Raw genomic sequence first — 25,954 nt, 5'->3', positions numbered from 1 at the left:
TTGGTTTCTGTAACTGGAAACGTAACTCTTCTTGGTGCCAACTATTTTTTGAAAGCGTGGAACACCTGCTAAAACATGAGACAGAAACAAAATCATTTATGATGAAGAGATTCTGTTTCTCCATCAATTTGACACCAATTACAGAAGGGAAATGTAAGGAAGACAACCCGTGGATCTTACCTTCAATCAGCGTAACAATCTGCACTTATTTACGTTTTCTGGCATTAAGCTGCAAGGGAACTTCTTCTGAGAAGCTTTCAACATGAATAACTCAGAATAGGCCTGTAATAAACATTGCACATAACAGTTGAAAGTATCAATATCAGATAACTGATGATGATAGACAAATTACAGTCATTGATATTAGCCAAAAGGTCGATAAAGGTATGGTTTTGTAGCATTAAACGACCTCTTGCGTACTTGAGGATCACTAATTTCCATCTTATATGCAGTCACACATGCTTGAACTTTAGTAAATTTCACAGTAATTAGAATGCTGAGGTTTTGAACAAAAAATATAATGAAAAGTGCATTTTTGAAGTGCTACTTTAATTTGGAGTATACCGATAAGCGAAGTAGGTTGACCAGAGATTACCATGTTTCTTAATGCCATAGCAATTGACTGTGCAAGAAAAAATGAAATTTGCAGAACAAGACCCTCACTAATTCATCAGTTGTTATTGAGAGTTTGATACTTATAACTACTTTTTGTAGATTGAATGTCAAATGCTGCCTGCAAGTTTTGTTCATAATCAGTTATTCTTTGCTTAAATTCATCAAGAATATCCAAATCAGCAAACCCCAAAACTGAAAGGGTGATTGTTTGATACCAAAAAATATGTATATATACCTCACTAAATTCAATACAGGCGTACAGCTAGTAATGATAAAAGTCAGTTTTGAGAAAAAATATTGTCCCATATCGTTAGACAACAGAGTGCACATGACAAAGGAGAGTATAAATAAAGGATGCAGGACATTGGAAAATTCACTTACCTGGACGGGGTCTATGAGTGATCATGAAGACTCATGGCCTAGGGTGTTGACCTCCATTGCACTTTGGTAGGGGCAGCAGCCTAAGATCTCCCCAAGTGGGAGAGTCTACGTCATAATTTGTGGTAGTGGAGGCCTGCGTTCGCGCGGCCTCTGTCCAATTCATAATTAAGTTTTATTATGTGCTTGTTACTCAAATAAATCTATATAAAAATGCAGCTGGAAACCAATTGAATTGAAATGACTAGTAAAAATCATATAGTGATATAAGATAAAAAGTAAATAAATTTGTTAGAGGAAAGAAATTCAAAAAAAAGGAATATTTGAAAAGAAAAAAATCCACAATCAAATTCTAAATTTGATAAAAAAATGAAGTTAGTTAAAATGTATTGGAGGGTTAGGGGATTTTAACATTTTATTTTTTATTTTTAAACCTATATATCAAAAATCCTAATATGAGTATGGAGGGTTCATTACTCAATCCAAAGGGAATTTTAACATTTTATTTTTTATTTTTAAACCTATATATTAAAAATCCTAATATGAGTAATAGAGAAAAATAATGGAGATGTTTATACCTAAAAATGGGTTTTACTGTTTTACTTAGATGCTTTTTTTGATTTAATTCTTTTCAGAAAATGGTGGAGTAACAATTTCCTTTTAATTATTTGAGTTAATATTCTAACTAAAACCTATTATATATACTCCATTTACAATAACTTGTAATAAATAATTAAAATTACTATGTATCTATAAATTGATATTTGAAGATTTTAAATGTTGAGACTTTTATATTTCTACGTTAAAATCTGAATTTTTTATTTTGAAAAAAAAACTTATTAATATAGAATAATATTGGGTAACTAGTTTATATGACGTATCAAACTCATCATCTTTGTTTTTATAAATAAGTTTTATTATTATTGGTGGTTTAGGCATCTTTTATTATTGGTGGTTTAGGCATCTTTTATTTTCACGCTTTTTAATGCACTATTTTAATCTTTAATATCTTTAGCTGAACTTCGAGTATTAAAATTATACAAAGATGACATTATGAAGTTTTAACTTCAAATGAATAAAGTAATATTTCACCCGACTATGTTTTACCATATATATGATAAAAAGATAAGACAATATTAAGAAAAAAAAGTAAAAGACAATATAACTTATGAATAATTCTAAGTATAACAACTACTTCCTCCTTTTTTTTTTATTTACTTTTTGCACAGTTTTCAATCCAAATTTTAAATCTCAATATTCTTTAAATACACGTAATAAAAAATTATAAAAATACATAATAAAAAAGTATACATTAAGACAAATCTAACGAGATCTCACATGGATATATTTTATCATCTAAATATGTGTTAAAAACATTAATTAAATTTATCTTTCCTTAAGGTGGAATTTAATGGAGGGAGTATTAAATATTAAAATAAAAAAATATTGGACCAATTGAGACCTTGAGATCCAACTATTTAAAACTTGTACATTTGATTTTGAATTTGAGCCTAAGAACGAGATTCAGAATTGAAGGTAGATGTCAATTAAACTTTGACCTATATAACATTGTAAAAATCAAATTCTTTTATAAAAATGAAAGAACTTTAACTAGTAAAAATCAAATTCTTTCTATATACTTTTCAAAACTTTATGTAAGCATTTAGCTTTAGAAATTTTTAATACTTTATGCGCAATCGATATGAAAAATAAATATTTTTTTATAAAAGTGAGAATTGAACTCAAATATTGGTACTATAAAGAATAAATCGCAAATCATATCCTAAGGCTAATTATTATTTTTTTTTGCAAATTATTACCATAAAACTATTAATGATTATATTTCAGGCCATTTCATCAGATTCGACCACTCAACTTAAAATTTTTGCTTACTTAAATGGTCAGAATGCAGCGAACTAACGTGAACATTGTAGACACTAATACTTTAATTAATTGGAAAAAAACATAAAAATAGTAATTCATTAAAAACCTTAATCTTAAAAATTGTATTTCAAATTTATTCATTATTATAATACTAGGGTTTGGATTTTAATTCTCACTTTAGCCGAGTTTTATTTCCCATTCCCAATTTTTTTTTAATAAATTTACAATTGGAAAAAAAAGGGGGGGTGCAAAATAGATTAGTAAAAAGTTACTATTTGACATTTGTAGAGACGAGAAGATCTCTACATTTTTCAGACTGAGGCAGTGGGGAAAGACATCGAAATAGAGACAAAAAGTGCGATCCCATTCCAAACAGTACTACAGCCAAGAATCGAAACATGGGATGTTCATTTTCAGGGCTAAATGCATTATATGATTCTGTTAATGGTGGTGGAGATGTGTGGATCAATGAAAATAGATTCAAAATCGTACGGCAACTTGGTGAAGGTGGATTTGCTTATGTCTATTTGGTCAAAGAAGTTATCACCGACGCTTCTGCTGCTACTGGCGGTTTTTCTAACAAACTTAAAGACCCTTCCTTTGTTTCAGGTTTCTCTTCTTCTCCTTCTTCAATTTGCATGTTCTTAGTATTTTGATTGATTGGGTTTTAATTGACTTTTGATTTGTGGGTATTAGAATAGATCTTTAAATTATGTTTTAGGTTGAATTCGGTTGTGGGTCTTGTATTTTGAGGTGTAAACTGTGATTTTATGAATTTTGGAATGTTCTTTATTATGATTAATCGAGTTTTGATTGATTTTTGATTTGTGGGTTATTACAATTGATCATTGGATGATTTTTTTGATTGAATTGGGTTGTGGGTTTTGTACTTTGAGGTGTAAACTGAATTTTGGGTTGTTTCTTAATTTGCTGACTGATTGAGTTTTATTTGATTTTTGAAATGTGGATATTAGAATTGATCTTTGGATGATTTTTTAGTTTGAATTGCGTTGTGGGTATTGTACTCTGAGGAGTAAACAGTCATTGTTTTGAACATATGTTTGTTTGATTTTACATTTTGTGGTATGTGATATGAGTTGGAAATGGGGTTTACTTTTAGATGATGGAACTTATGCTATGAAGAAAGTGTTGATTCAAAACATTGAGCAGCTGGAGTTAGTGAGGGAGGAGATCCGTGTTTCTTCTTTGTTTACTCATCCCAATCTGCTTCCCCTTCTTGATCATGCAATCATCAAAGTCAAGGTAATTAACTACCTTGTTTCACTGAAATTCATGTTATCCCTGTGCTTCCATTGTTGTGTTCTTCCGTAAATTTTGTTGATGCCACCATGCCACAATTTATGGACTGGTTGTAGCAATAGCGCAATGTCGTATCACTTTGGCTAATAAGATCCAAAAGGTTTATCGATCACAAGGGGTGCAGATACATAATACCATATAGAAATTATTGTACTTTAAACCCTCCATGTTTTGTTGAGTAAATAACCAGCCTTGTTGTTCAACTTATAACCTGCTTGACAACTTTCATATCACTAAATAGCGTGTCAAGACGCTAAAATTGACATCACTGGTATGTTATTCATGAGATGAAAGTCTTGTTGGGTATGTAGTTTCTATTTAAACTATATGGGGGCGACTTTGGAGTGTCATTTTGAGCCCATGGAATCACGTTAAGTCGCCATAATGCTATGCAAGTGTCCCCAATAAGCTATTGTACAATGCTTTTGAACTGTAATTACAAGATAGATCTTTGTGTAGTGTGGTTTCCAATCGTACTGGTACATCCGTTGTAACCTATGGTGTTAAATCATATTTTACAATTTATTATCCAAGTTTAACGTTGATGATATTGTTAAAGTTTACATCTTGGGAACTTTGTGACTTACCTTTCTTTGTTGACAACTCACAAGTGTTTTGGACTGTCTCATTCTTCTATATTCTTAAACTTATCAGAAAAAGGTGCTGCAAGTGCGTTTATATGCTTGGATAACATAAGTTTTTTTTAATGAAACTTTGAATATGCATCTGATGAAATTGACCATTTAAGTATTTGTTCACATTGACTAGGCCACTCAAGATCAGTCTTGGAAACATGAAGCCTACTTATTATTCCCAGTTCATTTGGATGGAACATTGCTGGACAATACTACAGCTATGAGTGCTAAAAAGGAGTTTTTTTCGACTGCGGAAGTTCTTCAAATATTTCGTCAGGTGAACTACATCCATACTCATGAACAACTATCTAGTCATATTATTGCTGTTACACTCACGATACTCTAGCCTCGACTCTCGAGAGAACATGCAGCTGATTTACTCTATTTGTTGATTTTAATGCGGTGCAAGCAAAATTTTGTAATTTGAATAGTCTTTTCTTACATTCAGGTATAAGCTGCATATCATAGATTTTGTTTTTTCAAAAGGTCTTATCAGTTCGAATTTTACAAAATGTGCTAAAAAACCCTAACCTCATTTACCCCCATTTTGATAGTTGATCTTGGAAAAAACTACTATATAATATATTATATATATGACCGTATGATGCATTCCATTATGTGCTGTCTTGTCGAGGTTTAATTTGGAATTGGAGTATTTTGTGTTTTTGCTCTGTAAATTGATATTAAACCTGGAAATTCTAGCTTAGTTACTTATTCCTCTGTTTGGTTGTATACAACGCACAATGAGAGGTTTATGGTGGAATACTTGTTTGCCAGCTTTGTGCAGGGTTGAAGCACATGCACAATTTTGATCCTCCATATGCACATAATGATGTCAAACCTGGTAATGTTCTTATCACACACAGAAAAGGACAGGCACCCTTGGCTATATTGATGGATTTCGGAAGTGCTCGCCCTGGTCGAAGGCAAATTCAGTCACGTGCAGAAGCTCTGCAGCTTCAGGTGCTATTTCTTTCATCTCCAGCTTATTCAATCATTTTTCAGTATACTGTCTATTTTATGTCTTTTTCCTTATAAGAAGGCTATTAATTTTAGCTGATCATCAGGTGTTCTCATTTAGAATTTCTTACACTAATCTGACTTCTTGATCTGATGAACTAGTCTTCGTTAAATTTTTAAAACTCAAGTATAACAAATGACTGAATAATAGGTTTATAAGCAATTCCTTCAATTTCTTCTTCGAAAGGCAACCTTTTGAAACTTTCAGAAGTTTTTTTTTTCAGCTACTGTACTTGATTATTCATTCCATGGTTACAAAGCTTAGTTTTTTCAGTACCTTTTGGCTTACACGTGTATCTTTCAACGATGCATGTGTCTTCCCTAATCATGTACTTCTCCAATCCTTTGAGTTTGCCCTACACATGTATATAATTTCTCACATTGAAAAAACAAAATGGGGCATGTCAATTTCATAGGATAAGAAGAGATGTTGCACTTGACACCCTTCATGTCTGATGACGCCAACCACTTTTTGACAATGAAATGCATGTTTAGTGCGAGATTTTTATACGCCCTTAGACCCAAGTTTTGATGGTGCTTAAGTATGGGTCCAACCAAGATTCATTACACCTAAATCTATAAAGGTAATATATAGCATTTGTTATAGCTATGGATCAAATTGTTGAACTTGTCGGAAGGATCATAGGATGATAGGGGTAGCTGAAGTGCGCTAGATTGTCGAGTTGATATACTTTGAAGGACAGAGTTCGAATCAAGGATAAAATAAGAGAATCGTATAAGGTGGTTTGAGCACAATTGGCTTGCAGTGGGCACGGGCACTTTGCCATCTTTTATCTTTTTCTTTCCTTCTTACTTTGCTTGATGGACTTCAGGGTGGATTGATGTCTCGATGAACTAGACGACTTGTTTTTCTTGGCACTTCTTTTGAGCCTTTTTCTCCTTTGGACTCTCCAAATTAGGCCAACTTCCTTAGGCTTGCTTAGAAGTTGTCCTACATTGTTCCAAAACATTAAACCTAAAATTGTAGCCCAAACTTATCAGAGAATTGTTCTTGTATGCCACTAAATGATCTTAAAGCTACATGAAATATGCATCCTAAATCCTAATAGTCTTGGAAAGTGGCTTTAAAACAAACTTATGCTCTTGAATCATTTGATTGATATTGAATAGTATGTGCGTAGTGACAGAATAGTTTGGAGCTAATCTTTGCTGCAACCAAGGGTAGATGGTAAAGAAAGTGCTTGCCTATCATCATAATATGCATTTTTTATTTCCCAAAGTTCCACACACTCACGATTGTCACTGCAAATATTAAGAAATACATGAATTATGCGTGGAAAAAAGATGAAAATTATCAAATATCAAAAATACATTAAGAACTTTTCTACGTTGATCTCGTGGCAACTAAGATGCTCGACGAATGAGGGAAGGAGTTTTCTTGGATATTATACTCCATGACAAATTAAGCGCCTGTCAAATCTCCCCAACAATCATCTGTGTCAAATTATGTACTTCCTCTAGATTTTATTAGTAGATAGTGACATCTTGTGAGGAGAAATGTACTATCTGTAGCAACTAATAAAAACCAGAGGTAGGAGTTTGTCTGCTTGTTTCTCTATTATGAAATCAATTGTGCTTGTGTAAGATGCATGAGTGGGTAGGCCTTTTGCTGCATCGTAATGACGGAATGTCAGTTATTGTGCTCGGTGATGAGGATTTTTCAATTTAATACCTCTTACAATTGGATTCGGGAATCATATTCATCTGTGAATTTTAGTCTCTAATTAGTAGTGTCGTTGAATGATTGGGCTATCATTTTGCAGGAATGGGCATCTGAGCACTGCTCTGCTCCCTATCGTGCTCCTGAGCTGTGGGATTGTCCAAGTCATTGCAATATTGATGAAAGAACTGATATTTGGTCGTTGGGATGCACGCTGTATGCTGTAATGTAAGTACTATGCCTAACGTATTTCCGTGGCTTCTTCGAAGTTCAACTATCTTTATTATAACACTGCTTGCGCTTTCCGTCTGCCTACTACAACCAGTCTTTGAACATTGCACGCACTAGTTGCGAAAGTGAAATATTTTCTTTAAAATTCCATAAATCGGAATTATTGCACCCTCTCGATCAACTGTGAATGGTGATATTATGTGGAAAAGGATTATTCTTTCTTACCTCCATTGTTACTTGAAGGTATGGTGTCTCCCCTTTTGAGTATGCTTTGGGAGAATCCGGAGGAAGCCTACAATTGGCGATTGTAAACGTCCAGATAAAATGGCCAGCAGGACCAAAACCACCATATCCCGAAGCACTTCACCAGTTTGTGACGTGGATGCTTCAGCCTCAAGCTGCCGTTCGACCTCGCATTGATGACATCATCGTTCACGTCGACAAATTAATATCCAAGTACTCTAACTAGCACAGAATTTCCGTTTATGGCTATCAACTGAACGCATACGCCATACCTGCAGGTGTATCATGAAGGTCTTTTTACACATTTTGGTGATATAGTATAGCAAGTTTCGCGGTCATCCCTATTTATGTTGTCGTATCCTCCCGTCCTTCTCGATTGAGAGGGGTGTAAGAGTAATAATTATTTAGATACATTCATTTGGCAATAGATAATTTAGTGTAGTGTATTCAAAGAAATTAATTTGCTAAATTGTGTACTGCTTATACAAGTACTGATGTTTATAAGAGACTTATCTTGGACAGTAGTGTTGTATACTATTTTGGGTGTATTAATTTGTTTTTTATTGGTGGTGGACTTTGGGATTTGTTAGCACATCTTACTGATTAGTGATTACATTGCAAATATAATTTCTTAACATACTTTTAATTGAGAATTGATCGTAAACAACAAAGAGAGAATCAGTTTGTGGATGATATCAAAAGATATGGCGTGAGATTTACTTAATTACAAATCACAGGTGTCTATTTAGGTCAAACCTGAGTTGATCATGTACAACTATGTCGACTTGAAATGATCACAACCATTATTTCTACCAAACATTATTAGATTATCAAACAATATACACAAATTCTTATTTAAAAACCGTCTCTAGTAGAGACCCCCCGTTTTTGGTTTGTCAAATGTCTCATTTGGTTTGTCAAGAAAAAGGTTGAAGGACCATATGGAGAAATGAATAAGGAAAAAAGTGATAATTGTACCCAATCCTTAAACTTTACAACCCTTTTTATTATATCGCCACCCCTTTTTTAATAAAATTACTAAAATGCCCTTAAATTCATTTTTAATTTTAAAATTAACCATTATTATTACTAAAATAAATTTATTAATAATAATTGGATTAAAATAAAAAAAAATTACTTTTAAAAAAAATAATTTTTTAAAATTGGAAAATAAACCTAATCACATGTTTTGTGTTGAAATTTGATACATAATCACTCTTTTGGCCAAAACTTTTGATAAGAAAATCACATTACTGCAATATTTGCAGCATTATAACCTAGACTTTAAGATCTTTCCAATGATATATTACATGCCCAATTTTGATAACCGAGCAAAAAATAATGATCGTTGAAAATTTTCTTGTATTAAAATTTAATGTATGTTCAATCTTTTGGGCATAAATTTTTTTTAAAAAGTCTTATTAATGCAAAGTTTACGGAATTAGAAACTAGACTTCAAGAGCTTTCCAACGACATATTATATGCCAAATTCCGACAATTGAACGAGAAATGACGACCGTTTAAAGTTTGCAGTGGTTTCTAACATTCAGTCGCGTGCGGCTAGATGTTAACGGTTGTCATTTCTTGCTCAATTGTCAGAATTGGGCATATAATATGTCGTTGGAAAGCTCTTGAAATCTAATTTATAATTCCACTAACCTTGCATTAACAAGATTTTTTTATAAAAAGTTATGCCCAAAAGATTAAACATGTATCAAATTTCACCACAAACAAACTTTAAACGATCGTTATTTCTCGCTTGATTATCGGAATTAGGATATAATATATCATTGGAAAGATCTTGAAGTTTAGGTTCTAATGCCGCAAAAATTGCAATTATATGATATTCCTATTTAAAGTTATAGCTAAAAGAGTGAACATATATCAAATTTTAACACAACATATTGATGCCGCAATCATATTGATGCTCATTTTCGTTGGCCATTGTAATTCTATTTTTAGTTTTAGTTTGTTTTAGTTCAATGAGTGTTCGGAGAGAGTTTTCAGAGAAATGTTAAAGATTGAAGGTTTGAAAAGTTATCGGGGACAATGTTAGAAGTTCAATATATAAAGGGTGACGATAAAATGAAAAAGTCTGTAAACTATAATAATACTCTAATTTTATGACAATTGTTTTTTAAATAGTTGAATATCATGATAACATAAGAAAACAAGGTTACCAAACAAGGAAACGAGATATTTAATGTTAACATATCAAAAGAGAAAAATGAGACATTTGAGACTTTGAGTAGAGTGGCAAGACATATTAATTTACACATGTAATTAGACAACTTAAGAAAAAATCTAACCGTTTTAACTATACAACTTAATAATCTCGATTACTTAAACAAATTACAACTATCCGCACAACCACCTTATGCTCAACAAACCCTTCATTAGTTTATCAATTTACTCTTACTTCATACTTATATTTTATCATTCAAATAACTAGAAGTACTTCAAATTTAGTTCTATTCCTAGTTTCCTACTAGTCTTAAGTCTCCCTTTTCTTATTTCAACAGACAAATACTCGTATCTTCTCCAGTTCTCCATTTCCATTACAGAACTCTACCCTTTTTTGCAATTGGCCATGTTATTAGTACCTTCATTTTCATGTCATCCTCCATTTTCCTTTTACTCAATCAACAATCAACCTTACATAAACAATCATAATCTTCACCCAATCAAATACCCTGAAGTATCTCTTTCTATCTCCTCTCCAAAACCCCTCCAAAGCCCACAAATTTTGAACCCGAAAATCTCCTTTTCCCAATATGTCAACAATCTCTGCTACTCCCAAAACCTCACTCAAGTATTGTCTATAATCAAAGAACAATTACCTAATTCATGTCATCATTCAACCCAATTAGCTGAGGCTGTTAGTTTGTTGGTACAATCATGTGGGCAGCAAAACAATATTGAAATTGGTAGAGAAATTCATGAGATTATCTCAACCCATTATAGTAATGATCTTGTTCTTTATACCCGTTTGATTACAATGTACTCATTATGTGGGTCTCCTGTGGACTCTCGTTTGGTTTTTGATCAGTTGAAAGATAAGAACTTGTTTTTATGGAATGCAGTGATTAGTTCTTACACAAAAAATGAACTTTATGATGATTCAATATTGATGTTCTGTGAGTTAATTTCAGGGTCAGGGTTGAAACCTGATAACTTTACTTTTCCTTGTGTTATTAAGTCATGTGCTTTGGGTTCAATGTTTGATCTTGGAGTGACAATTCATGGGTTGGTGGTGAAATTGGGATTGGTTATGGATGTTTTTGTGGGCAATGCTTTGATTATGATGTATGGGAAATATGAGTTAGTTGATGATGCAGTTAAGGTGTTTGAGATAATGCCTGAGAGAAATTTGGTTTCCTGGAATTCATTGATTCGAGTGCATTCGGAAAATGGGTATTATAGGGAGAGTATTAGTGTATTTGTGAGGATGCTTGGAAAGGAATGCTGCTCGGTACCGGATGTAGCGATGATTGTGACAGTATTGCCTTGTTGTGCAGAGGAAAACAATGTTGGAATGGGAATGATTGTACATGGTATAGCTGTAAAAACGGGTCTTACTCGTGAAGTAACAGTGAATAATGCTCTTATCGACATGTATGCGAAATGTAAGCTTTCATTTCTTGCTGAAATCCTCTTCGAAAAGATCGAAAAGAAAAACACGGTTTCTTGGAATTCTATTTTATGGAGTTTTTCCAAAAAGGGTGATGTTTTAAAGACACATGATCTACTTAGGAAAATGTACTTGCAAGAAGATGAAACTAAGATCAATGAGGTTACTATTTTAAATGTGTTACCGGCTTTCTCCCATACGTCGCAGCTAATGAGCTTAAAGGAACTTCATGGTCACTCATTAAAACATGGATTTCTCCTTAATGAATTGGTTGCCAATGCTTTCATTGTTGCCTACGGAAAATGTGAGTCGCTAAGTATTGCAGAACGTGTATTTCGTGACATGGACACTAGGACCCTGAACTCTTGGAACGCGATAATAGATGTTTATGTACAACATGATGATCCAAGAAGAGCTTTAAACTTATACCTTGAAATGAGATCTTCAGGCTTACATCCTGATGGGTTTACCTTAAGTAGTCTGCTGTTAGCCTGTTCTGAAAATGGTTTCCTTCCATCTGGGAAAGAGATCCATTGCTTTGTGCTACGAAATGGAATAGAAACTGATCCATTTATAAGTGTTTCTCTACTTTCTTTTTACTTCCGGTGCCATAAACCTCATCTTGCTAGGGTTTTGTTTGACAGAATAGCGAATAAAAATCGAGTTTCGTGGAATGCTATGATATCTGGATATGCACAGATTGGATGCCCAGAACAAGCCCTAAACATATTCCATTGTATGCTCGAACAAGGAACTCAACCCGATGAGATCACCATTACAAGTCTCATCGGGGCTTGTTCACAGCTATCATGCTTGAGGCCGGCAAAGGAAATCCATTGTTTCGCCTTGAAGGCCAATCTGAGAGAAGATTTGTATATCAACTCTTCCATCCTAGATATGTATGCAAAATGTGGTTGCATAGAACTATCTCGAAGGTTCTTCGACAGCCTAAACAACAAGAACCTGACATCATGGACTGCCATGATTTCAGGATACGCAGTCCATGGGCGTATAGACGAGGCCTTATTACTATTCGAACAGATGCGGGTACAAGGACTAGAGCCCGATCATTTTACATTTGTAAGTATACTTATGGCGTGCAGCCATGCCGGGCTAGTTGAAGAAGGCCTGAAATATTTTTATCATATGCCCATTTTATACGGGATCAATCCCAGATTGGAGCATTACACTTGTGTTGTAGACATGTTAGCACGTGCTGGACGACTTGATGACGCATTGGCGCTTGTTGAAGACATGCCCATGGAAGCTGATGCTAAAATATGGAGTTCTTTGGTTAGTTCTTGTAGGACACATAATGATCTGGTTCTAGGAAGAATAGCAGCCGAGAAACTTCTTCGACTAGAACCAAACCGAGCAGAAAACTACGTATTAGTATCGAATTTGCTATCTCAATCTGGCAAGTGGGATGATGCGAGAAATATAAGGAAAAAAGTAAAGGAAAAAGGTCTTAAGAAAAATGCAGGGTGTAGTTGGTTAGAAATAGAGGGAAAGATATATAATTTCGTAGCTGGCGATCAAATGCTTTCGAGATCAGATGAGACTCGAGAAATGTGGATCGGGTTAGAGAATAAGATCAGAAAATATGGGTACATTCCTGATACAAGTTCAGTGCTTCATGATATAGGAGAAGAAGAGAAATTGAATGTATTAAGGGGTCATAGTGAAAAGCTTGCAGTATCTTTTGGTTTGTTAAAAACAGGTAAAGGTATGACAGTTAGAGTCTTCAAGAACTTGCGTATATGTAATGATTGTCATAATGCACTTAAATTGGTGTCCAAGGTTGTTAGAAGGGAGATTGTTGTGAGAGATAACAAGAGATTTCACCATTTTAAGAATGGATTTTGTTCTTGTGGAGATTATTGGTAAAAGAGTATGTAAAACGTACAAGGCTATTCTTGTGACAGACCGTCTCTCGGTGAGACGACTTCAAATAAGGAGCCTGACCTTATTCTCATAATATGTATTAGATGGGCTATATAACTCATGTATAAGGCAAGTTTTTCGGTGAGATTGTCTCATACAACAAATTGTGAAACATATATGCAGATTTTTGTATATGTATTGTATATATTTCGTTAATGGTTAAAATCAATAATGTAATACTTGAAAGTAAGATCGTTACGTTTGATTTCGATAATAAACTTTTGATTCTTTTTGTTTGTCCTTATTAATTTGTAGAAAGTTTCAAAAGCTTGTCTTCTATGTTAGAAAACTCTAAAGGTCATAATTCTAGTTCCCACATCGTTCATGGCAATGTTATCAATTAAATTTATATAGCTTGTTTTTAGCTAATTATATATATAGAAAAAATTATCTACAATAATTTATTTCTTTATTGATTTTTTAATTATAAGGAGTGCTTGTTAGAAGTAATCTCTTACCTATGCATAAAAAATAATTAAGTGAAAACAAATTTAAATTATGAAAAAAATTGTAAAAATTTTAAAAGAGAATTTTTTTTTTACTTTTAATTATTAATATTTATGATTTTAAATTTTGTTTATTGTTTTTCTTTTATATTAATTATCCTGTAGAAATAGGTCAGCATTTGGGCAATAATATTCTTGGGTAAGTGACTCTAAAATTGAGATTATTCATAATTAATCAAAAGTTGAGATTATTTTTAAGAAAAATCAATAAAAAGTTAAATTTTTTAAAGTAATTTTTCCTAAATCGTTGGTGCAAAATGACTATTTTTTTTATATCTAATAAATGCTGCATACCAACACCAATAAGTAGAGAACTCGATTTATTCTTATTATATAATTCTCTGTTCTAAATTACTTGCAGTATTAAAAATAATATATTATATTGAGATCTTATTTCATTTGTCTATGTAAACATTATTAATATTAATTTCGTATGAAGTCTAGAAGGGAGAAAGTATACACATATCTACAAATAGTTTCGTATGTCCTCTTTCTTGATTACTATGTTACTTGGATTTGGGTATTAATGTCGCATACTGATACAAGTTCAAGTGTTAGATATGTTCAAATATTAAATTCTACGCTTAAACTGTTGTATCTAAGTGATATATCAATATCTAATTGTATCTAAGTGATATATCAATATCTAAGCATCAATGATATGATACGGGTACGTAAAGTAATATAAAGAATCCGACTAACTAGGAGAGCAATGTGATTCATTGCCAATATTGTTTCTTCACTAATGGTTGTCTATAGTTTGTACTAAATATGTGATTGATCGTGTTTCATCACAAAAGCAGATCACGCAAAAGCTACTAATGAAAAATTGTCAGTGAAGTTGAAATTTTGGTTAAGTTTTGCAAAGCAAAAATTCTTAGTACTCCTATCTCTACTAATGAAATTAGCTCTATTTTTCTATATATTATGTCTCATTTATTTTCCCCATATTTTTTATTACCATAATTCATACTTTTTATTAATTCCCATCAACACATTAAACTTAAATTTTCATCCACACATTTCTTTCACTAATTACTTTTACTCATTTTTTTTCATTTTCAACCCATTTATGTTTCAAGCTACTCCAACCATCTCTAAGAGATTGTCACACTTTTCTTTTTAGTATATTCATTATACTTCGCTATAATTTTTTATTGTTCCCCACTAATTTCATTTATTCGCATTCACGCATCTATAACTTTTATAGTATCATTCACAGTTTCACATAATTTAAATAATCTTACAATTTCTCAATTTTTGTACAATATATAATTGTGAAAATCAATGGCATAGACTAATGACATACTTCTAACATTTGGGTAAAAAATGTGGATCAAGTAAAGCCATACTTCATTCATCTCATTATACTTGTAGAAGTAACTGATAATAATATTTTTTTAGGTATATTTCCTAACCCTTTTATAAGAGGAAATTTAGTAAATAATAGTGATTTATGTAGTTAACAAATCACTTTTATGCAATAGCATTTTATATGATGAGAATTTTGTAATTTTAATTTATCTTTTTTTAATTATTTTTATTTTATTATTGTTATTTTTGTCTTTATTGATTAGGAATTATTGTTCCTATAAATAGCTGACACTGTCACAATGTCTAATCAGTCTCTCTCAGTCTATCTTCTGTCTTGTCCAAGTCTCATCTCACCCTCTTCCCAAAACTACAATTTCCCAAATTCAATTCATCAAAAAAATAAAATAAAATCCTTAAATTGGGTATAAATGGAGGTTGAAGTACAAAAATCCATGGTAGCAGATACTGAAAACACACCATCAATTCAAAATCCCACCCAGAACCAGAATCAATCCGAGTCTCCATCTAATTCACAAGGATCTTCCACTCATCCTTCTTTATCTCCTCCTCTACCTTCTCAACCATCCAAGGTTTGTATAATTCCTTCTTATTTTTCTCCTTTTTTTAGGTTTACTTGCTATTTTTATGTACTTATAGATGGGAATTTTTCAGAAAGAAGTAATACCAAAAGAAGAATTTGCAGTTATGGATAATGATGGGCCTGCTTTGCCGGACAAGAAGCCTCAGTTTGCTGGCAACACCGTCCGGTATACTCCTTTTTTCTCATCCTATTTGATCGATTTTTAAAATTTGTAATATGTCAAACTGATATTTTAGATTTTTATGAGGGGTTTTGATGGAAGGAAATAGAGGGATAGAAAAGGACGGGATTTAGCAGGATGAAAGATTTTTGTTTGGGTAATAAATTGAGAGGGGCGATTTGGAGGAATTAAGAAAGATTTTGTGTTTGGGTAGTAAAATGGTAGCGGATTTGGAGAGAAGGAATTTGAAAGTTTTGAATGAAAGATTTCTTCTTTGGGAACACAATAGGAGGGGAATTTAGAGGGAAGCGGTTTGAAAGAATTAAATAATAGATTTCTTATTTAGCTAACAAGATCTCTCTAAAGTCGAAAAGATTTGAAAAGAAAAGTCTCATCTTTCGCATTTTCACTTCCATTCCCCCTAAACAAACAAAGCTACTTTCCTTTCAATTCTTTTCCCTTTCTTTCCCTTTTCCCCTTCTCATTCCATATTTTCATTTCTTTATGAGATTGTTATCCAAACATAGTGTTAAAGAAATTTAATGTGTTAATTTATAGAAGCTATTGCAAATTCTCGAAGTATATAAATTTAGGTGCTGTTAGTTGACGACACAATGAACTATGTGTCTTTGGTAGGCCATTGCTGATTTATAATAATGGTAGCTCAATTTGTAGGGTAATTTAATTTGTTTTCTGAGTGGTTTGTCTTTTTTAGTACTACATATTGTTGAAGAACAACAACTAAGCAATGTAAGGAGTTTTGGGTTGCATATATTGGAAATCCATTGTTTGGGAGATTGTTGTGAAAACGTTTTGTTTTGGTTGTAGTCTTATAGAGGGCTTATCCTTTGTTTGGATTACTAACTAAGACATAATTGTCCTCAAGAATTTTGGCCGGAAAAAATTGCATGACAAGATGAGATGTATCAACTTTGATTTCTCTTTTAGTTGTAAATAAATGAATAATTTGTAAATTACAGTCTTAAAGTTTTGCATTTTTGTGAATTACAGCCTCAATGTTTATTTTTTACAAATTATAGCCACCAAAGTATCAAAGTTTACAGGTTTAGGCCATGAACACATAACTCCGACCACTTAATCTAAAATTCCGACGACCAAAATGGTCGGAATTCTATGTATTGGCATAAACCTGTAAACTCTGATACTTTGCTGGCTGTAATTCACATAAAATAAACACTGAGATTGTAATTCACAAAAATACTAAACTTTAAGATTGTAATTCGCAAATTATTCTAAATAAATTGATGATGATAATGAGTTGGTTTAACGTCCATTTTGTATGTGGTAATTCTATTTCGATGCCCTACATGGAGCTTATAAGAAAACTTTGTTCTCTGTTTATGCAACTTAGTTAGTAATTAAAATGCCTGGACAATGTTTAGAGACAAGGCTTACTAAGGCGATAGAGTGGGTCATAGACCATATTCAATTTAGGAGTTCAAGAGAAAAATGAAGTTACATATGAGAGAAAATGGTGTTGGCCTCTTGTATCTTGAGAACCCATCTTCTCAAATGCTGAGTCGCTGACTTGGCAGCAGCTGGTAGGTACTAGGTCGTAGTGAGGTTTAGTTACTGTGGCCTGAAATGTAGAAAGATAACCTTTTTTTCTGGAGTACACAGTAGGCAGAGGGAAGGGGGCAACGAGAATATCACATGCTTCAACTGAGATAAGATTTGATTCTCCAGACAAATAGACCCTTTTAATCGTTATGAAATCATAGCAGCTGTAACTTGTAACTGCATCAAAGAGTTGAAAAAAGCGAATGAAGAAACATGGTTACATAGATGACTGAGGTTGTCATGTGGATTGTGGAGTGATGACATTGTTCATGGTTTAGCTACCCTTCTTATATTATTATTGGCAATTTGCTGTAACTTAGTTTTATGTTGGTTGAGAGTGCTAATTCGTTGTGGAAACTTTGTAGGTGCTTTACGGAAAATGAAATCTTGAAGTATGACAAGTATGAAGCGAATTATGCTAGTTATTTGAGAGAAAAATACTTCTCCGACAAGGATATAAATGGAGGTTAGTAAACTCTTATCTTATGGATTTCAATGGCCTCTTAACAGGTTAGATTTATTTCTGTTACTTCCGATTGTCCAATCCTTCATAAAAATCATTCGTTGATTCAACTCCACAAACAAAATTATTTCATTGAATGTATCCTTGTTAAGATGCTCAAAATCTCAGATTCTCTGTACACATCACTTTGTTTCTTGACTGCTTTCACTGCCTCCTTATATTTACTTTGTGCCACTATTACACCGAAATGTGAGATTTTGCTGTGTAGTGTGTACCTTTGGTTAGTCTATAGATTGTCACTTCTAGCCTATCCCGTTTTACTTTTATGACTTTGTAGTATGCTGTACTATAATGTCCTACGTAAGGTCTAATGTACTGTTGACTGCTTTGCACTGCACCGTTCTCGGTTGTCAAGTTGTCATTTTGGACTTTGTCCCCTGTAACCTTGGCTCAGATCTGGAATTTGTCATCTATTATTAACCTGGACTTAGCTCTGTAAGTACAATGATGGAATGGTCGTTTAAAATTTATTAAGTATACTCCCTTAAATTATAAGTGTAAATTCTACTACTATCCAGTATCCACAATGAACTGAAATTATGGAAAGACACAATGGTCCATCTTGTGTTGTAAGACGCAGACTCGTGCGCTCAGCTGCACTAAGTTTTTCTTGTTGCAGTTTCTCTCTATATGGGTTTTTCTTGAGCCGAGGGACTATTTGGCTGCATCCTCCTTTATGGGTATGGGTTGTTGTCTTCCATTCCTCCCCAAACCTTGATCATAGTTACTATAAGCGGAATACACTAGATACGATGATAACGACGACGACACATTGTATGTGTTGATAAAAGGTGTAAACACAATGTATATCTTGTGCTGTTTTGTATATTTGATTATTTATGCTGATATCTTATTTCGGATAAAATACTATGTATAGGGAGCATATTTGATCTTGCAGTCACTATAGACAATGAAACCATAAAATCAAGCAGGTGAGAACATTTTTTTTCAGTCAATTTTTCAACATTCCAAGTTTTATAAATGATAGCTTAGCCTTGATTGGTGGGGGTTTCATGGTCTAGATTGTCGCCTACTCGAACATACGCAGATCCTGCTCGAGGTTTTGATGAGCGTAGCAACGGTTTGGCTTCCAGGGTTGTCGATATGTCTCCAAATTGCACAAATGGGGATGTAAATCCTCAAAAGAATAGCAGCTCATCTTAATTCTTACAAGTATTTAAGAAAATTTTCCTGTTATATTAGTTACTATCTACTACTTATTTGTATTAGGGGACTTACTTTTGTCCAAGTTTTGCTCATTTGGAATTTATTTGTAAGTGAACTTAAAGGTAAGAAAAACAATACATCGATTAGCAAGGTACATTGAACTCTGTTGAAATTATCATCGACGATTACCACCTTGCTTTTTCGATGAAAGCCTCGACAACAATAATATACATGGATGAACAAAGTACATGGAACTCTATTGAAATTACCATCGACGATTGCCCATCCTGCTTTTTCGATAAAAGCCTCGACAACAACAATGTCAAACTTTTAATACCTATAGACCGAGGTCGTCTTTGATCTTGCTTTCTATTTAACTCCTCGTGCTTTAACTTTCTATCTATTTTATCACTTTTCTAATAATTGTTTTTCACATGCTGAAATCATCTTAGACACTTATTTCTTTTTATCTTTTTCTCAATATTGATTTATCCTTATATATTATTGTTACGGCGCGTTTGGTTAGTGGCACTAAATGATGGTGATGAGAATGATTTATAGTGTAAAATTTTATCAAAAGTTTCATATTATTTCCATGGTAATGAATTTTTTATCACAAAAAAGTTTTTTTGTTTATAAATTTTCATTACCACCTAATACCACCTCTCCCAATGGTAATACATTGGAATGATTTTTATGAAGAAAATGAAATGATTGAAGTTGGACAAGCATGTCCATCAAGGTAGCCAAGAGATTTTTCAATTAAAATTACACTAATTTTTCATTCCCATTACCATCATTTATTATCACCTACTGAATGGGCCGTTAAGGTATGTATCAGTATCATGGGTTCTCTGAATTGAGTTGAACTTCAATCGAATTCAATCCTTGTGTGACAACTAGCAATATTTCATTGAAAAATAAAGTCTCACCAACACATTCAAAGCTTCTTAAACCTTTTTAAACCCTATAAACATTATCATATCTAGTATGTTTGTCCATACAAGTTATGATCAGATTTGATTAACGACATATTTAATTAAACGAGATAAGGTGATTGCGGCCATTAAAATCCTACAAGATGAAAAAAACCCAAATCCAAATATATTTGTTATTTGCTTTTTTTAATTGACGCAAAATAATAGAATGAAAATTTAAGTATATATATGTGGTTCAAGTATTTATGCAAGTTTTAACTTTATATTTTTAAATAGGTTTTAATATCAATATAAAAATTAATAATTGAAATTTTAATTAGTTTTTATAATTATTTTGCTTGATTATTTAACTATAATTACTTTGCAAGTACATCAGACATTCAATCCTTTTAAATTTGAATTTTTAAGCTTCTTTCCTAGTGATTACTATTAAAGTATTAACGTCTAGCATTCAAGTTATAACTTATAAATTTCTTCGTATTAGGACTCACATCTATGCTAAATTAATATTAAGCCAAATGTTCGGGTCGAGTTCAAGTTTGATTGTGTAAAATTCATAGTGTAAAAATAAGACTGCATTGAATCGTGTCAATCGCATTATAATTAAAGATTTTTAAAAACAACAAATTGATTTTTCCCGCATTATTAAGGAGTAAAAAACAACGTTTTAGATCGTATCACGGGATATCTTTTGGTTTTGACCAATATAATGATATTTAGACGTTATGATTAAACGCATCACTCACATTACCTTATCACCATTTTATCACCCAATCGCGATCATTAATTACCGCATTTTTACTCTATGGTGTCAATGCTTTATCTATACACTAATTAAGAATATTGTTTAGAGTTTAAACATTGTTTTATAGTAAAAGTGCACCTATTCTACTTACATTACTAAAGTACGAACCAACGTGAATTAAAATCAAACATAATCGATTTATTATTGATTTTGCGTAGATTTGAACATATACGCATTGTATGTAAAAGTGTAAATACACTGCACTTTAGGTCGTTCCAAGCGATATTTCATAATTTAGACCGTATTATCGAATCGGTATTCCCGCATTACCGAGTCTGATAATATTTTTGCACTATAATTTAAACCAACAAAAATCTAAACTAAAAATCTCACAAAATAACAAAACATAAAATCTTTTATTGATTGAAGTTGTAATCAATAATCATCATACAAAATCTAATTAAAGTAGCACAAGTTAAGAGTGAAAAACTTGTATCAACAATTCCAGAACCAATAGTGTAATTAAGAGTGCATGATTTCTCAGCAAAACACATAGCAGCAGCCTGGAGAAATCTAGATCATCATCTTCATCCTCTCGTACGCAGGATCATCAGTAGGCAATTCATACCGACAAACAGGACAAGTATTTCGAATTCGAAGCCAAGGGAAGATACAATCGCCATGATAAAGATGTGAACATGGCAATTGCTTTGCATTCTCCCCTGCTTCAATCTGAAAAGTACAAACAGCACACACAGCTTTCTCATTAACCACATCCTCTTTCGTAATCACCACCCAAGGAAGCTTCTCAACAACAGAGTTCGAAGCAGGGGGCCGCCCAATGTTGGGAATTTGGATTCCTGCTACGATGTCGTCAGACATTAACGACTCATCATACTGATGATCTCTAGTTCGATTATCAATATCATCAATATAGTCAATTCTATGTTGATGGAATGACTCATCCAAGTTGTATAATTCAAGTTCTACCTCGTTTAATAACACCATCCAATTCAAATATCTCTGTTCTCCAATCCATTCTTCGTCCGGCCTTGGAAAAGTAAAATCTGAAAACCACAATTCGTCGACAGGATCAACCAATCGCATAGTCGAAACTTGCCTTTCATCAAGTACATTAACCTCTCTTTGCCAATCAAAAGCGTTATTAACGACTCTGCGGTTGAATCCATCAGAATCATGAGGTCTTGACAATCGACTATCCACTTCATCAAATACACAAACATGATCATCTAGTAACCCTAACCCTAAACTCGAGTTAACGACGACTGAATCGTTAACATCAAAGTCATCCAAAATTAATTCATTATCCATATAAACAACATGAGATTGTTCAATAACACAACGTAACTGATTATTTTGATATCCAACAATGTCGTCGGTGAAAGTGGATCGATTAGAAGGTCCAGACATTTCAATGGATGAATCAGAGAAACAGTAAGGTATGGAATCGAAAATGAAACAATCTTCAGAGACGACTACATCGTTTCTAGTGAAGAATTCATGGTCTTGTTCGTGGTTATGGAGGAAAAAAGCATCCGCCATTGATATGAACTAGATTAAAGGATCTAGTATTTATTTTTCGATCAAAGGTAGAGTCTGAGAAGAAATTTAAGAGTTACAAAAAAAAGAAAAAAAAGTGACAATACTTACTTATTTATACGAAAGCAGTATATATGGCCGGTTACTTAGGGTTTACGCAAGTAATACTATCAAATCTACTACAAATCTGTCAAATGGGTAAATTATGGAAAGTTTAATGTAGAATTGTACCGATCATATACACTTACCAAAATACTGAATATTTGATTTGATACGTAATCTATTACAAATCTTTTAGATTGTGCAAATTAAGGAAATATTTTTATGTAATAATTATCAAAATAACAAGGCAATATATGGTATTTTATTAAGGAAAATTTATCCAGAATAATCCAACCTATTCACGATTTTCCTACAATAATCCCAACTATCGATTAACCATGAATAATCCCAACTATCGATTAACCATGAATAATCCCAACTATTGACTCACTTAACCTGTGCTGTTGTTGCTCTTGTTTTTACCGGTGCAACAGGTAATTTTCTGGCATTTAGTCAATAGTTGGGATATTGTAGGAAAATCGTAAATAGGTTGGATTATTCTGGGTAAATTTTCCATTTTTTAAAATATTTATCTTTTTTTTATATTCAAAATGACTTGCTACAATAGGTAGCAGGTCACCCGGGTGTACCCAAGGCAAATACCCACCTAAGTTCGGATTATTTATGGTTAATCGATAGTTGGAATTATTGTAGGAAAATCATGAATAGGTTGGATTATTCTGAGTAAATTTTCCTTTTATTAATTATTATCAACGCATATTTTTTGATTATACTATTTTATATCATAATATACCATATTTACAGTTATTAGCAATAAATGGAAACAAATTATCTAACTTTATTTTTAAGAATGTTTATATTTATTATATAAAATTTTGTCAAGATTGTGATCGTTTTTTAGTTTAACTCGTTAAATCACTATCATATAAATAACTTTCTACCACTTGTACTATTTGAATTTTTACATAATTTAATTCATTAGTTTAATCTTTAATATCTTTAATTATGTATGATAAAAAATTATAAAAATTTAATATTAATAATTTTTGTATTGAGACGAATCAAACAAGATTTTACTTAACTATGTTTTAACTGATAGGTTAAAAACTAATCACAAATAAAAGTGATTAATGAATAATGTATTATCTTGTAATGTTGCAAGTAATTTGGGAGGGGAAGTTTTAAATATTTATGCAAATCATCTTAATAGAAGAATGCACCATTATTCATTTTGGTTCGTCCCACTTGATTTGTATCATTTCTAATTTTGAACGATGTTCCATTATTTTCTTTTAATTTCATTCACACATTTTAACTTCTTTTTAACTTTATCCACACAATTTATTCTCTCTTTTCATTTCTTACCACTTTTTAAAAAAAATTATCATTTTTTTTCTTTAATGTAAATTAAAAAGGACAGATGAATAATCAATTAGAGTAGAATTTACTTAAAATAAACAACATAAATTGCTATAAATTACTCTTACTTGGTCATTCATCTTTATTTTAATTTCTAAACAGATTAGACACATTTTACTTCATTCTGTGGTGAAACATTACTTATTATACTTATTTATAACTAAAATTTTAATGGCTATTCTAATATATTTTTGTTTCTTTAATAGACAATAAGGAGTTGTTTGGTATAAAAATCAATAATGAGATGGTACGTAAACCATTTAGAAGAGTAAAGGAAAAGGATAAGCTTTATGATTATTAGTTGTTTGGTATGAACATGTAACAAAATGACTTTTGCTTTGTTGTTGTGGTGGCTCAAAGGATAATTGAGTTGAACTTTTGCATCTTGAAATTTATTATTCCTTCCTATTCACCTTAGGAGTCTTATTTGACTTTTCACGGATTTTAAGAAGAGTCAAAAGTGGGACCCTAAGGATAGGAAAGAGAGTGGTATTATGGGTTTTTAATGTAAGAGAGAAAAATTAGTATGGGTAATGGAGGATATAATTGAAAATATGATAAAACTACTAAGGGCATAAAAGTCAAAAACCCATACCAAAAATAGAAATGGGACAATTAAGGTGACTTGACCATAAAAGGAGATGAGACACATAAACTGAATAGGAGGGAGTACTATTTTTAATGAATAAAGTATTTGTTACTACTAGACATACTTGAGAGGTGACCAAATAATATAATTTGTCAATTGTATTAATTAAAGTGCAATTAAGGTTAATTAATTTTTACCATAATGCTCGATGAAGCTGTTATGATTTCCAAAAGTGCTTATTTTGTGATACCGTCTCTTCGTGAGACGACCTTAAAATAAGAAATTCATATGATAATAATTTGTATTATTAGGCTATTTAACACATGTATGAGGTTTCTCTTATGATAAGACCATCTCATAGAAGAATTTGTGTTTTCAAAATCCTATGAACATACTCAATATATTATGTTCATACAAGGTATGATTAGATGTGGAGAGAGTTGGTCAACGACATCCCTTTTTATCAAATGAGATAAGGAGGTATGCGGTCACCAAAATCCTACAACTTAGAGCATGTTTGGATTGAGAGTAAATATTAAGGAGAAAAAAAAAATCAAAGTTGAAAAACATAAGTAGTTAGATATTGATTGTTGGAGAGGTGAAAAAATTAATTGCAGAGTAATGAAAAAGTGATATAATATAGAAATTAGTTCCCTCATTTCAGAAGTATAAATTTATCCTATGGGAGGATAAGGTAATACCTTTTCTCCGTATGAAGAATATCATTTTTTTTTTCATTCATCTTTTTTAGTTTATTTTCATTCTATCTATTCTGCAATTATGTCAATTAGTTCATATACATCTTTATTTACCTTTATTTTATTAGTTTGATGTTTTTTACTTTATTTAACATTTATACTCAATTTATATCCGGAAAAAAAAAACACAAATCCAAGTATGAATGGGTTCATTTGTATTTTGACTTTTGCCCAAATGCTAATGTTGTAGTCTTAGGCTTTTTTTCCTTTTCTCTTAAATGTTGTGGTACTTCAATTAAGAAAATTGTCTGATTGTTTTATTGTTTAGAGTTTAATTACTAAAAATACTTAAAAGTCAACTTTAATCTAAGTCAAAGGGCTGAGTGACCCAGCTTGAACTAAAATCAAACATATTGACTTGATATATTCAAAATAAAATAGTAGTAGTTATTAAATACTTATCTATTGTTCATAACAAACCCTACTATTTAGGAAGGTAATTATAATT

At 32.1% G+C, this 25,954-nt stretch overlaps 4 protein-coding genes and 1 non-coding gene across 5 annotated transcripts; 4 read left to right on the top strand and 1 right to left on the bottom strand.

Moving 5' to 3' along the window:
• Window positions 1–988: 988 nt before the first annotated feature.
• Window positions 989–1,149, top strand: LOC130800561 (U1 spliceosomal RNA). The gene has a single exon (XR_009039440.1). It is a non-coding gene; the product is annotated as a U1 spliceosomal RNA (small nuclear RNA).
• A 1,984-nt stretch (window positions 1,150–3,133) lies between these two features.
• Window positions 3,134–8,599, top strand: LOC130800430 (uncharacterized). Its single transcript, XM_057663948.1, has 6 exons — window positions 3,134–3,486; window positions 3,998–4,140; window positions 4,966–5,109; window positions 5,610–5,795; window positions 7,637–7,761; window positions 8,008–8,599. Exons 1-6 carry the CDS (start codon window positions 3,276–3,278, stop codon window positions 8,231–8,233), a joined length of 1,035 nt encoding a protein of 344 aa, XP_057519931.1. The 5' UTR covers window positions 3,134–3,275; the 3' UTR covers window positions 8,234–8,599.
• Window positions 8,600–10,488: 1,889 nt separating this feature from the next.
• LOC130800429 (pentatricopeptide repeat-containing protein At1g18485) lies at window positions 10,489–13,828 on the top strand. The gene has a single exon (XM_057663947.1). It carries the CDS (start codon window positions 10,598–10,600, stop codon window positions 13,523–13,525), a length of 2,928 nt encoding a protein of 975 aa, XP_057519930.1. The 5' UTR covers window positions 10,489–10,597; the 3' UTR covers window positions 13,526–13,828.
• Window positions 13,829–15,711: 1,883 nt separating this feature from the next.
• Window positions 15,712–19,719, top strand: LOC130800428 (uncharacterized). Its single transcript, XM_057663946.1, has 5 exons — window positions 15,712–15,992; window positions 16,075–16,169; window positions 18,110–18,210; window positions 19,145–19,199; window positions 19,290–19,719. Exons 1-5 carry the CDS (start codon window positions 15,831–15,833, stop codon window positions 19,429–19,431), a joined length of 555 nt encoding a protein of 184 aa, XP_057519929.1. The 5' UTR covers window positions 15,712–15,830; the 3' UTR covers window positions 19,432–19,719.
• A 1,971-nt stretch (window positions 19,720–21,690) lies between these two features.
• LOC130799205 (uncharacterized) lies at window positions 21,691–22,797 on the bottom strand. The gene has a single exon (XM_057662313.1). It carries the CDS (start codon window positions 22,678–22,680, stop codon window positions 21,691–21,693), a length of 990 nt encoding a protein of 329 aa, XP_057518296.1. The 5' UTR covers window positions 22,681–22,797.
• Between the last annotated feature and the right edge of the window lie 3,157 nt (window positions 22,798–25,954).

Source organism: Amaranthus tricolor, chromosome 14 (genome assembly GCF_026212465.1).
Source record: "Amaranthus tricolor cultivar Red isolate AtriRed21 chromosome 14, ASM2621246v1, whole genome shotgun sequence".
Classification (NCBI taxonomy): Eukaryota; Viridiplantae; Streptophyta; class Magnoliopsida; order Caryophyllales; family Amaranthaceae; genus Amaranthus; species Amaranthus tricolor.
Note: the sequence above shows the minus strand (reverse complement) of the source record. Positions and strands in the feature narration are given on the sequence as shown.

Bases quoted from the DNA above. Each gene is read 5' to 3' on its own strand.
- LOC130800429 (XM_057663947.1), top strand. From the start codon at position 10,598: ATGTTATTAGTACCTTCATTTTCATGTCATCCTCCATTTTCCTTTTAC.
- LOC130800428 (XM_057663946.1), top strand. From the start codon at position 15,831: ATGGAGGTTGAAGTACAAAAATCCATGGTAGCAGATACTGAAAACACA. The intron at 18,211-19,144 runs GTTAGTAAACTC...TACTATGTATAG, and splicing joins CGACAAGGATATAAATGGAG to GGAGCATATTTGATCTTGCA. The intron at 19,200-19,289 runs GTGAGAACATTT...TTCATGGTCTAG, and splicing joins GAAACCATAAAATCAAGCAG to ATTGTCGCCTACTCGAACAT.
- LOC130799205 (XM_057662313.1), bottom strand. From the start codon at position 22,680: ATGGCGGATGCTTTTTTCCTCCATAACCACGAACAAGACCATGAATTC.
- LOC130800430 (XM_057663948.1), top strand. From the start codon at position 3,276: ATGGGATGTTCATTTTCAGGGCTAAATGCATTATATGATTCTGTTAAT. The intron at 4,141-4,965 runs GTAATTAACTAC...CACATTGACTAG, and splicing joins ATGCAATCATCAAAGTCAAG to GCCACTCAAGATCAGTCTTG. The intron at 5,796-7,636 runs GTGCTATTTCTT...ATCATTTTGCAG, and splicing joins CAGAAGCTCTGCAGCTTCAG to GAATGGGCATCTGAGCACTG.